This window comes from Nelumbo lutea, chromosome 1 (assembly GCF_056320005.1).
Source record: "Nelumbo lutea isolate HS-2025 chromosome 1, American lotus-T2T, whole genome shotgun sequence".
Lineage (NCBI taxonomy): Eukaryota > Viridiplantae > Streptophyta > Magnoliopsida > Proteales > Nelumbonaceae > Nelumbo > Nelumbo lutea.
Window position 1 is genome coordinate 189,391,957 of NC_142684.1, and position 12,200 is coordinate 189,404,156.

Consider the following 12,200-nt stretch of genomic DNA (forward strand, 5'->3'; position numbering starts at 1 on the left):
TGACGATACCGGTTTATTAGCTACCACTTTTCTAGCCATCAATCATCATGCTAATTTTTACAATTTGTACGATTTTGTTTCTTCTTAAAGATTAAACAATTACCACATAATGGGTTTTTTTACTGACGTGGCAGTTATTTTTATTTTATGAAATAAAACTATACTTGATTGGTAAAAAAAATAAAAAAATAAAAAGATGATTTCATTCTTTTCATAGGTAGGGGAAAAAACGACCAAATACAATGGACTCTATTCACGTCTGTCGACTGAGTTGATTAAAAGTTGACACACGTCACACATCCATCCGGCTTTAGTCTGTACTCCGTAGCCAAATTAGTAGCCTTAAGAGACTCGAGCGCGGACACGCCATTAGTTTAATAGTTTGTTGAGAATCAGATAGTCAGTGTGCCATGCCAATGGTGAGAGACTGCGAGGTATCGTTAGTAGTGAATCTGATACTGTGGTAGGTCCAATTCTAAATTCCAATTGCATTTGCATTATTATATTCTTAATTTTGTTTACTTATGACCCTGATGATCATCAAGTGGGCAATGGCATGCTAATTCATTAAAAATCAGTTTCTGCCCCACCCCCCATGCACGCTTACCTTACTTTACTACAAGCTTAATAATTAATAAACATTCATTTTTGGCCCTTAATGCCCCCTTATAGCCAAATTCAATTAACCAAATAAAGAAACCTCCTAGTTCCTCCTACCCACGAAAATAATATTCGTCTTCTGGTGATTCGCAGCGCTCCGTTGTTGGTCCTTGATGACCAAGCGTCCACCAGCATGTACATGATGTGGAATCTGAATATTCTGATCTGACTGTCATAATAAAATATTAATAATAATAATAATAATAATCGACTCAAGTGTGAACAAGTACTCATGCCCTTTGATGCACTTCTGGGCCATTTTTTTATACTATTTATTTATTTATTTTTCTAAAAGAACCATGCATGGATCAATGTGTGCCGTCAAGGCTTGGAAATATCCATTATTTGAAATTAATTTAACGGGTTGGTCTTTCTAAGTATAACAATATTTCCGCATCATACACATACGTGGCATGTGGAGAGATCGAGGTAATTGATCTAGAAGGTTCTCCTTCCTATCAAGATTAAACGGTGGTATTCTTTGCGCCTTTTTTTAGCCAAGTCATCTTTCCACGTGTCAAGTAAGTGTGGATTGATGTACAGGGTAACACATAATAGCGTAGCATAAGCAATAGGCTAGGCTAGGGTCGTCACTCGTCAGCACATACATTTTGTTCATTTTTGTTGCAAAGAACAAACCGCCTCAAGCAGTCAAGCTTAACGACGTGGACTGACAAGCTACTTAGCTGACTCAGGGCGAACTCTGCCGTTTGCAGGGGAAGCCTTGGATGATATAACTCACGATTTTTATTTTAGCCAGCAGTCAATAAAAAAACATTGGAGTTCACGTCATGCATTACGTCCACGTGTAAGAGGCCATCGGAAAAAGGCCAAGAGATTCATAGAAGAAGTCCCTGAGCCAGAAGTTGCCATGATATGATGGCACACTCAAAGTCTCAAACAGCTACTGACCCTCGCTGCCTGCCAGGTGGCGGAGTGACCTTCCCCAATTTCAGCCTTCCCCCGAACAACGAAGAAATCTCTCTCCCCCTTCCTCACCTCCTATCTTCCCTTTCGCTCTCTTCTCCTTCGATCCCTCTATTTATTCCCCACCGCCGCTTCGCCAGTTCGCTCATTCCCCCAAGTGTAAACCCATCCTTTCTCTCTGCACTTCTCTCACTCTCGTTTTATCGTCTTTCTATTTCCTTCCGCCTCTGTGAATATTATCAACATATTCATAGAAAACGAGAAAGAAAAAAGAAATCTCTACATATTGACGCATTTGCCAATAAATAATAAAAAAGAGGGCTAAAGACTAGAAATAGAGGGCAAAAGAAATGGAGAAAGTCACCCTTACCGATTTATTGAAGCAAACTGCCGGAAAATTCCCTTCCCGCCGAGCTCTTTCGGTTTCCGGCAAGTACGATTTGACACATGCTCGATTGCAAGAACTCATCGATCAAGCCGCCACTCGCCTCGTTCTTTCCGGCGTCAAGCCTGGTGATATCGTCGCTCTCACCTTTCCAAACACAGCCGAGGTTCGATTTTTTCTATTCTGTTGATCTTTTCTTCGTTATTTCCCTCCGAAGCTATTCTTTTTTCTTGTTCTTCTTGTTTACAGAATTGCCCCGTCTTCCGTAATGCCTTACATCAGAAAATATTTCGGTTTATTTTTTTAATGACGAAATGTTTATTTTTTCCTTATTATACTGTTTGCTTAGTCAAATAGCAAACGCTAAAATATTTGTCATTGCCTAGCTCATGGGGTTTTCTTTCTTAAAATTGAATATGACGACGGTGTCATCTATTTATTTATTAATTTGTGTATTTTGGTTGCAGTTTGTGATTATGTTCTTGGCTGTAATACGAGCCCGAGCAACAGCTGCGCCACTCAACGCGGCCTACACGCTGGAGGAGTTTGAGTTTTATTTATCTGACTCGGAATCCAAGTTCCTCTTAACATCCCAAGAAGGGAATAAATCGGTTCAAGCCGCCGCTGCCAAACTCAACATCCCCCACATTACAGCCGCACTACCTCATTCCGACCAAGAGGTTACTCTCTCGTCCGACTCGAAAGCGACGGTTCCATTAAAGAAGTCGATAGATGAAATCGTCAACGAGCCGTCCGACGTAGCCCTGTTTCTCCACACCTCCGGCACCACGAGCCGACCAAAAGGAGTGCCGCTTACGCAGCTCAACCTTGCGGCCTCAGTACAGAACATCAAATCGGTGTATAACATAACCGAGTCCGATTCAACTGTCCTCGTCCTTCCGCTCTTCCACGTGCACGGTTTAATGGCCGGTTTACTGAGTTCGCTCATCGCCGGAGCTGCCGTAACTCTTCCTGCCACTGGACGGTTCTCGGCTTCGACGTTCTGGTCTGACATGCTAGCTTACAATGCGACGTGGTACACTGCGGTGCCTACCATTCACCAGATCATCTTAGATCGACACCTTAGCAAACCGGAGCCGAAGTACCCAAAGCTGCGATTCATAAGGAGCTGTAGCGCGGCGCTGGCACCGGCTATACTGGCTCGGCTGGAGGAAGTGTTCGAGGCTCCGGTGTTGGAGGCGTACGCGATGACGGAGGCATCGCATCTAATGGCATCGAATCCGTTGCCAGAGGACGGCCCGCACAAGCCTGGGTCGGTTGGGAAGCCAATAGGGCAGGAAATGGCGATACTGGACGAGAACGGGGTAGCACAGCCGGCGCAGGTTAGTGGGGAGGTGTGCATAAGGGGACCAAATGTAACTAAGGGTTACAAGAACAACCCTGAAGCCAACAAGGCAGCTTTCAGTTTCGGATGGTTTCATACCGGAGATGTCGGGTTCTTGGACTCGGACGGTTATTTGCATCTTGTTGGCCGGATTAAGGAGCTTATCAACCGTGGAGGTACTCACTCATTTTTCTACCTTATGTGTTATCTTTTTTCTTTTTTAATTTTAAATTTACTAGTTGGATTCTGATACAAATATTTGTTGTATATATATATATATATATTTCAGGGGAGAAAATATCACCAATTGAAGTGGATGCAATCCTTTTATCCCATCCGGACATTGCAAACGCGGTTGCGTTTGGAGTCCCCGACGATAAATATGGCGAAGAGGTAATTAAAGTAGTTCCTTTTTGACCTTTCCTTTTCTTGTTTTTTGGTAAAGGCGTACAGTGAGAGTCAGAGATGGGATCTGCTACTGCTACCAACCAAAACTCTCCCAACTTTTCCCTTTCTTTTATGGGATCTGTTAATCACCTTTCACCTATCTGCGGGATCCATTGCTGGATCACCAATAGAAATACATCCTTGAGCGTGGAAACACAGACCGCATGTTTGGTTCACGTGGCAACCTGTAGATTTAAGGTGCCGGTGCGTTCCTATTGTATGACGGGGATCCAGCAAGGACTCCATATCTACCATGTTGTGGTTGTGGACACGTTACCATACATACCCTTAATGGAGGAAAAAAAAGAGATCTAGTATGATTATGGTTGAGTGGTTGAGCGGTCGAGCCTTTTCTGTGTATTTTTTTGGGTTGATAGCGCTGAAAAATTAAGAGCCGCTTGGCCGTGTTGGGTTTTCTTTTTTTCTTATGTGTTTCTTATAGAAATAAAATTTGATAATGATGGTCGTTTTTTTTTGGAACAGATAAACTGCGCGGTGATCCTTAGAGAAGATGCAGACATTGACGAGGAGGAAGTGCTGAGGTTTTGCAAGAAGAATCTTGCATCTTTCAAGGTGCCTAAGAAGGTTTTCGTAACCGATTCCTTCCCCAAGACTGCAAGTGGGAAGATTCAGAGGCGAATCGTAGCAGAACACTTCCTTGCTCAAATATCCACCGCCAAAGTGCCCAAGTTTGGGGCGTAGGCTAGACATACTCTTGATCGACCTTTCTCAATCATATATAACTCTACGGTCTGTTACCGTAGACAAGTGAAGAAGAAATATTTACTAGAGTAGGTTAGCCTAGGAATGCTCTAAGGCCTTTTCGAGAAGGGCTAGCTGGAGTATCAGATGCAAATAAGGTCTCACCTTCGAGAACAAGCACTTGAGGGTCTGGCTTTGACAGAAATAGGAAAGGTCCTAGGCTAGGTCTGAAATGAATTTATTTGTTTATTATCATGATTATTATTTTTTGAGATCATGGTGGTGTATATGGTTGTGTTGTGTTAAATCTATCATTCAAATGTATTAATTAACGTTGATGTTGCGCAATGCGGTTGTTGCCAGTTGGAGGTGATGATCTGGCTCCCATAAGACAACGGACTAGTGATTTGCAAAAAGTGAGTATGGGGGTGCTTAGTTGATATGATGTTTAAGTCAGTAATGGGTTGTGAGCTGATAGTAGCTTAGAAAGTAAGAGAGTTGGTGAGTAAAGATTACGTGTATTTTTCACTCCGGGGTGGAGTTTTTATACGGTGGAGTTCTCACGGGTTTTGTGGAGTGGTTTTGGGATCTTCATTTTTGCATTAATTGGGGATAAACGATGTTAGCCGGTAAGATTAGCTGTTACAAGGCGTGATCCCATAAGGTGTGGATTTTCGGGGTTGCTATGCAGAGGTCGGCCAATATTATCTGAGTTAGTGCTTTTTGGATTCGATCTGGTACAAATGCTGAAGTGTCTTGGGATCGAGGTGGTCCTGATGCGGTCATGCCCTAAGGTGAACTTGTCCCAATGTGGATTTGCCCTGAGGTGGTTCGGTTATCTAAGCTCGATCTTTTGTAGACTTGATGTGTCAGACTGAGCTGTTATCTTGCGGGTTAGGTGGTGTCTACGTGTCCCCCTATTACTAGGTTGGGCCAGCCTCTAACTCCCCGAGCCAAGGGTCTTGACCCGGTGTGGGGAGTTCATGATAAGCCAAGTGGATTTGGTCCGAAGTCTGAGCAGCTAGTCAAATGAATCATAGATCGGACTTGTTCGGCCACCCAACTCAACCAGGAAAACCTAGGTCGCGTTTGGCCTACACGCGGACATCACACGATCTATAAACCCCGTAGACGTCAAAAAACGCGTTAAATCGATTTTATCCTTGGGGGTCGCACAATTGATTTTCCTAAGAGCCGTTGGATTGCTTTGATCTCGACCATTTGTTCTCGGACATAGCGGCTATAAATAGGGGGTCCATGACTCATTTTTCTCGCCACAAATTCTACGATTGAGCTCTCCCGAGGTCGCGTCAGAGTCTTTCAGCTCACTCTTCTCGTTGTTTTCCGAGGTAGTCCTTTTTGGTGAGTCTGTGTTTTCCTGTTCTTCCTTTGTTTTTTAATCATGTCCAATTCTAGCGTAGATAGGCTTTTAAGTAGTTCTAGTGAGGTTGAGGGTGCCGTGGTGCAACCTGCAGCCCCTGTTGGGAGGCCAGCTCGCCGCTAGGTGACTTCCTTCTTCAATCTTTAGAGGAAACTTTTGTTCCCGAAGATGAGCCATCTCGACTCAGGGAGACCAAGATTCGGGAAGAGGTCTTCCTCTAGAACGGAGACCCCGTCTTCTTCCCGGGTTCGAGATCCAGATGACTTCGGTACTTCTACCCTGACTTCGAATAGGCTAATGTACCTAGTAACTTGCTATCATCTTCCCGATAGCTTGGTCTTTAGTCTTCCCTTAGGTCAATATCCTTGGGCTCATGATCACCATGAGCTTACGGTCTTAAAGGAGTAGCTCACGGCCGGGCTGTGCTTCATCATGAAGGAAGATTTGGCCCAACCTCGTAATTACGCAACATGTAGCAAAGGCAATAGCTCGGCACAACAGTACGCCCAAGGCGCGAGCACCATAGGGAGGAACCAGTGGTCTAAACTCCCTACCAACAGTCCGAACTCCCTACTAAGAGCCCGAACTCCCTACAAGGAGCCCGAACTCTCCCTTAGGCCCCGAGCCAAACACAAAGGGTAGTAACCCAAACTGGCCTGCCCCATGGCAGTTCGGTACACACCTCTATCCGAACTCAAGATTCACCTCGCTCACCACTCCAGCACTTCGCCCCTAGGACGCCGAACTGAACAACTATACCATGCCTGACATCGAGGAAGTTCGTATCCAGGTGCGGCGCACCTGACTGACTTGGGATTTGACGCTTGACAGCCGCACTTCAAACGACCGCCTTCCACCACCATCTCCAATTACAGAGACGACTCCGACAAGGAGTAGTGGCAATTCTGTCCCAGCAGAAGGGGTGACACCCGAACTGGTAGAAGCACAGAAGTAATCATACCCGACCTGATAGAAGCCTCAGAGTGAGTGCGCGAAGTGGTTATAAAAGGCCCCCTACCCTCAACAACAAGGTATGTGAACTTTGCGCCATTTGATTTTATCTTGCCTTTGAGAGAATACTAACTTGAGCTTCGAATTAATCTCACCGGGTTCCCCTCGGAGTTCCCTCATCTTCTCCATTTCAGGCTCCCTATTGCTCTAGTCGGAGGCAAGGTCGTTGACAGATAAGACCGGCCAGATTGCGCACCATCAATTGGTGCCGTCTGTGGGAAACGCTTCCAAAAACCTCCCTCTAAAACCATCATAACCTCCTCTTCTTCCAAAGAACTCCAACACTCATGGCTTCTTCCAGCAATGTCGGACGTGGCACAGAAATGAACACCACCGGGGAACAACTCCAAGTCCCCGTGGTGTGTATCAGATAGTTCACCATCCCCCTTCCAGTGGATCGAATCCCCAGCTTGAATGCGCCACAAGCAGTGGCACCCCTAAACCTTCCTGCCCTGAACATCCCTCTTCCACTCCCTATCGAAACAACTTTTGCTGAACCAACTGTTGTCCCAATGGCGACCCGCTAGAACTAGTTGGACGACCTAATGCAATGCGTGCGGGCAATGCAAGCCCAAATGCAACAATTCCAATAGCATCAACTCCAGCAGCACCAAGTACTACCCCACCTCTCTCAACACCATTATCAGCAGCAGTTCCCTTAGCTACCCTTGAACCAGTCACTGCTTCCACCTTGACACCCTGTTCTGAAGCCGGTTAAGGTCTCCCCTCCGGGTGGATGCCCTGACCGAGGAGAAGCCTCCCAACTCCAGAACCCCCCTAATAGCCAGGCCTCATCCCCAAGCCGAAAGGAAAGGAAAATCACCCCCGCCTCGCAACTCGCAGGCGGGTCGGAACCTCACCCGCAAAGTCAACACATCGGCGCTCCAAGCCTGAGTTCCCGCTCACGGAGAACCGGTTCAGCGCCCTAGCAGCAAACTACCAACATTTTGGGCCCATCGAGCTCGGCAACACGGAGGCCAGTAGCGCCAGTACCAGGCCCGCTCAACAACGAAGTCGCCGAACTGCCACCTGTGTCCTGCCCGAGCTCAGAGGTAAGGAAGGGACGAGCTCGGATGAGGTAAAAGCTGCCCCAATTCTCTCAGTTCCTTCCCCCCTCGCATCGCAACTCCTAGCAGTCCCCATGCCCATAGACTTCAAGCTCCCACCTCTGGACAAGTATGATGGGTCCTTTGACCCCAACAACCATGTCGATGCTTTCCAGTCCCAAATGCACCTCGCTAGGGCCAGTGAATCATGCATGTGCATGGCCCTCACCCCCACCTTCAGGGGGTGGCCCGCACCTAGTATAGGAACCTAGCCCCCGGGTCAATAAGAAGTTGGACCCAGTTCGTGTAAGTCTTCACCGCACATTTCGTTACCAGCAAGCGGTGCCCCAGAACTGAGGAAAGCATCTTCAGAGTAGTCCAAAGGGAAGGAGAATCCATCCGGGGCTACATCAAGCGGTTCAATGAAGCATGCTTGCAGATACCGCGATAAGACCCCATAGTACAGCTCGCGGCGGCCAAGAGAGGAGTAACGCACAAAGAGTTCAATTGGCACATGGTGGCCAGCCATCCCGTGACCGTGGCTGATTTCCTCAAGCTTGCGGACAAGTTCATGAGAACAGAGGAAGAAATCAACCAAAGAACCGAAGGCGGGGTTGAGAAAAGAAAAAGAGAAGGTGAGCCCTGCAACCCAGGCGACAGAAGAAACCAGGCCCGAGAAGCGAAGCCAAGCCAGCCGTCCCAAGTTCCTTTAGCAGTTCGGATGGACTACACGCCGTTAAATACAAGGCGGGCTGAGATCTTGATGGCGATCAAGGGCGCCCCATACGTAAATTGGCCGCCTCGCCTAAAGAGTAATCCAAACGAGAGAAATAAAAACCTGTACTATAGTTTTCATAGAGATCACGGTCATAGTACCGAATAGTGCAATAATCTCCGGGATGAGATAGAGGGACTTATCCGTCACAGATACTTGAGAAATTTCGTACAGCATAATGATAATAATAATAAGGCAGGTCGACAAGGGGAGCACGAAAAGGATGCTCACGAATCCAGCAGCAGACCGGTCGAAGCTTTGCAGCAACAACCTCTAGAAGAGTGGCCAATTCGGGGAACCATCCATGTGATAGTGGGAGGTTCGGTGGTAGTAGGGTGTACCTCGGCAGCAGCACGAACATTAGTTCGCGAGGCAGCTCGAGAAGAACAAAACCCTCCAAAGAGGTCGAAGATAGAAGAACCGATCTTTTTCACCGAAGACGACGCGCGAGGTGTCCACTACCCCCACGATGATGCGCTCATCATAAAACTAAGGATCAACGACTTCGAAGTCCGGCGCGTACTTGTGGACTCAGGTAGTTCGGCGGACATCCTCTTCAAGTCGACATTTGACCAGCTACAGTTGCAGAGAAGCGAACTGAAGCCTGCAAACACTCCTCTGGTGGGCTTCAGCGGAGAGGAAGTCAGGCTCCTCAGGAAGATAACGGTACCTGTGGAAGTTGGCACATGGCCTTCTACAGGCAATTGTCTCCACCTACTATCTGACAATGAAGTTCCCCACAGACTTCGGTATGGGGGTAGTGCGGGGCGACCAGCTTGAGTCCCGCAAGTGTTATGTTGCCGCCCCAAAGGGAAAAACCAAGGCAGCCGGCGACCTCGAACTGGAGCGACCTATAGAGCAAGGCGAGGAGCGATTTTCACCCATAGAGGAAACGGTCGTGATCCTGACCTCGGCTACAGATCCGGCTCGAACGCTATAGATCGGTGCTTCCGTCAAAGAACCTCTACGAACCGAACTGGTGAGTTTCTTACTTCAAAATTTAGATATTTTTGCATGGTTCGCGGCTGATATGCCCGGTATTGACCCTGACCTTATAACTCACAAACTTAACACTAACCCTGTAGTCACACCCATTAGACAGAAGAAACGCAACTTAGCCCCAGAGCGCTGGAGGGCGGTCGACGAGGAGGTCGAAAAGCTCCTCGCAGCGGACTTCATAAGGGAAGTTCATTACCCGAGCTGGGTAGCCAACCCAATACTGGTGAAAAAGGCAAACAGCAAGTGGTGCATGTGCATCGACTACACCGACCTGAACCGAGCTTGCCTAGAAGATTGCTTCCCCTCCCTCGAATTGACCGCCTAGTGGACGCGACCTCGGGACATGAGTTGCTAAGCTTTTCGGACGCCTACTCAGGCTACAACCAAATCAGGATGGACCAGTCCGATGAGGAAAAAACCAGCTTCATAACCGAGTTTGGCCTGTACTATTACAAGGTCATGCCCTTCGGACTAAAGAATACTGGGGCGACCTTCCAAAGACTTGTAAATAAGCTTTTTTGGCCCTTAATTGGCACAAAAATAGAATGTTATGTAGACGACATGGTCGTCAAGACGCAGTTCTCGCAGGAATTAATACAAGACTTAGATTCTGTCTTCCAAATTCTGCGTCAATTTAGCATGAAAATGAACCCCAACAAATGTGTCTTCGGTGTCACCTCGGGTAAGTTCCTAGGGTACATTTTCAACCGGTGCGGTATTGAGGCCAACCCGGACAAGATAAAGGCCATCCTAAATATGAGACCACCCCGAAAAGTAAAAGAGGTTCAGAGGCTAAACGGCCACATAACCGCTCTCAGCCGCTTCATGTCCAAATCGGCAGACCACTGTCTCCCTTTCTTTAACGCGATCAAAGGCAAAGGGTTCGAATGGACCCGAGACTGCGAGCTCGTGTTCGACGAGCTAAAGAGCTACCTCGCCACTATGCCAACCTTAGCCTGGCCCGAGGAGGGCGAGGTCTTAGAACTATACCTCTCGGCGAGTGACAATGTGGTTAGTTCGATACTAATAAAAGAAGTAGATCGGGTCCATTGGCCCGTCTATTATGTTACGAGATACCCGCAGATAGAAAAACCAGCATACGCACTGGTAATTGCAGCTCGAAAACTCCGCCCATACTTCCAGGCTCACACCGTCATCTTCTTGACTGACAAACCTCTAAGGCAAGTCTTACTCACGCCCGAGGTTTTCGATCGACTGACGAAGTGGGCCATCGAGCTCAACGAGTATGACCTCCAGTACAAGCCACGAACCGCCATTAAGGCCCAAGCCTTAGCAGATTTTATCGCCGAGTGCACATTCAGCCTTGAAGCCCCTGGGCCAGTTGAGCCCGAGATCCCTAGATCGGGTGAACCCGGAGCTCCCACGCCAATAGAGTTTGAACCCCATGAAGTAGCATCCAGTGTGGCATCTCTCCTGGTTAGGCCAATCGCGAACTGGGATGAGGAGCCCTGGATCCTTCACGTAGATGGCTCCTCGAACCAGCAGGGCAGTGGGGCTGGAATAGTCCTATGTGGCCCAGGTGGCACGAAATTGGAATACGCACTACGCTTTGAGTTCGCGGCATCCAACAACGAAGCAGAGTACGAGGCACTGATAGTCGGGCTAAACCTAGCGCAAAAGGTAAGAGCAAAGCACATAGTTATCTGCAGTGATTCCCAGCTCGTGGTCAACCAGGTTACGGACAAATACAAAGCACGTGAGCTCTCCATGATCGCATACTTGGCAAAAGTAAAGGAGGTTTTGCTCAACTTCCAATCACACTTCATCAGGCAAATCCCGAGGTTAGAGAACACTGAGGCGGATGCCCTGTCCCGGTTGGCCAGTACGAGTCACAACACCATGAGAACCGTGTACATAGAGGACTTACCTCGGCCTAGCATTCTCAGTGGGGCAGAGGAGGTCGCTCCTATCCTTGACAGAGCCGATCTAGATCGACCCACTCGCGAGCTTCTTGCTAGATGGAACCCTCCCTGCGGACCGCAATGCAGCGAAGAGGGTGCAGCGCCAGGCAGCCAAATACGTCATAATAGACGAACGTTGTACCGACAGTCCTATATGCTCCCCTACCTGCATTGCTTACGACCTACCGAAGCCGAGCTCGTACTCCGCGACACTCATGAAGGACTGTGTGGCAGACACCTGGGGGGCAGAGCCCTCGCCTAAAAGGCACTTCGACAAGGATACTACTAGCCAAAGATGAAGGCAGAAGCCATCGAGCTCGTCAGAAAATGCGACAAGTGTCAGAAGCACACCAATATCCACCATCAGCCTGCTTCCGACCTCAAATACCTCACTAGCCCATAGCCCTTTGCGCAATGGGGCATCGACCTCGTGGGCCATTCCCGCCAACAACAGGTGGGAGAAAGTTCCTAGTGGTGGCAGTAGATTACTTCACAAAATGGATAGAAGCTGAACCTCTAGCAACGGTTATTACCCGAAACATACAGAACTTCTTTTGAAAGAGCATAGTATGTCACTTCGGGCTACCTCGGGTGCTGATC

The 12,200-nt window shown here is 47.9% G+C and overlaps 1 protein-coding gene across 1 annotated transcript; it reads left to right on the forward strand.

Annotated features, from left to right (window-relative positions):
- The first annotated feature begins 1,392 nt into the window (after positions 1–1,392).
- On the forward strand, positions 1,393–4,814 carry LOC148879963 (putative CoA ligase CCL9). Its single transcript, XM_088961750.1, has 4 exons — positions 1,393–2,138; positions 2,440–3,493; positions 3,607–3,710; positions 4,248–4,814. The coding sequence occupies exons 1-4, from the start codon at positions 1,938–1,940 to the stop codon at positions 4,464–4,466; spliced, it is 1,578 nt and encodes a 525-aa protein (XP_088817876.1). The 5' UTR covers positions 1,393–1,937; the 3' UTR covers positions 4,467–4,814.
- The last annotated feature ends 7,386 nt before the right edge of the window (positions 4,815–12,200 follow it).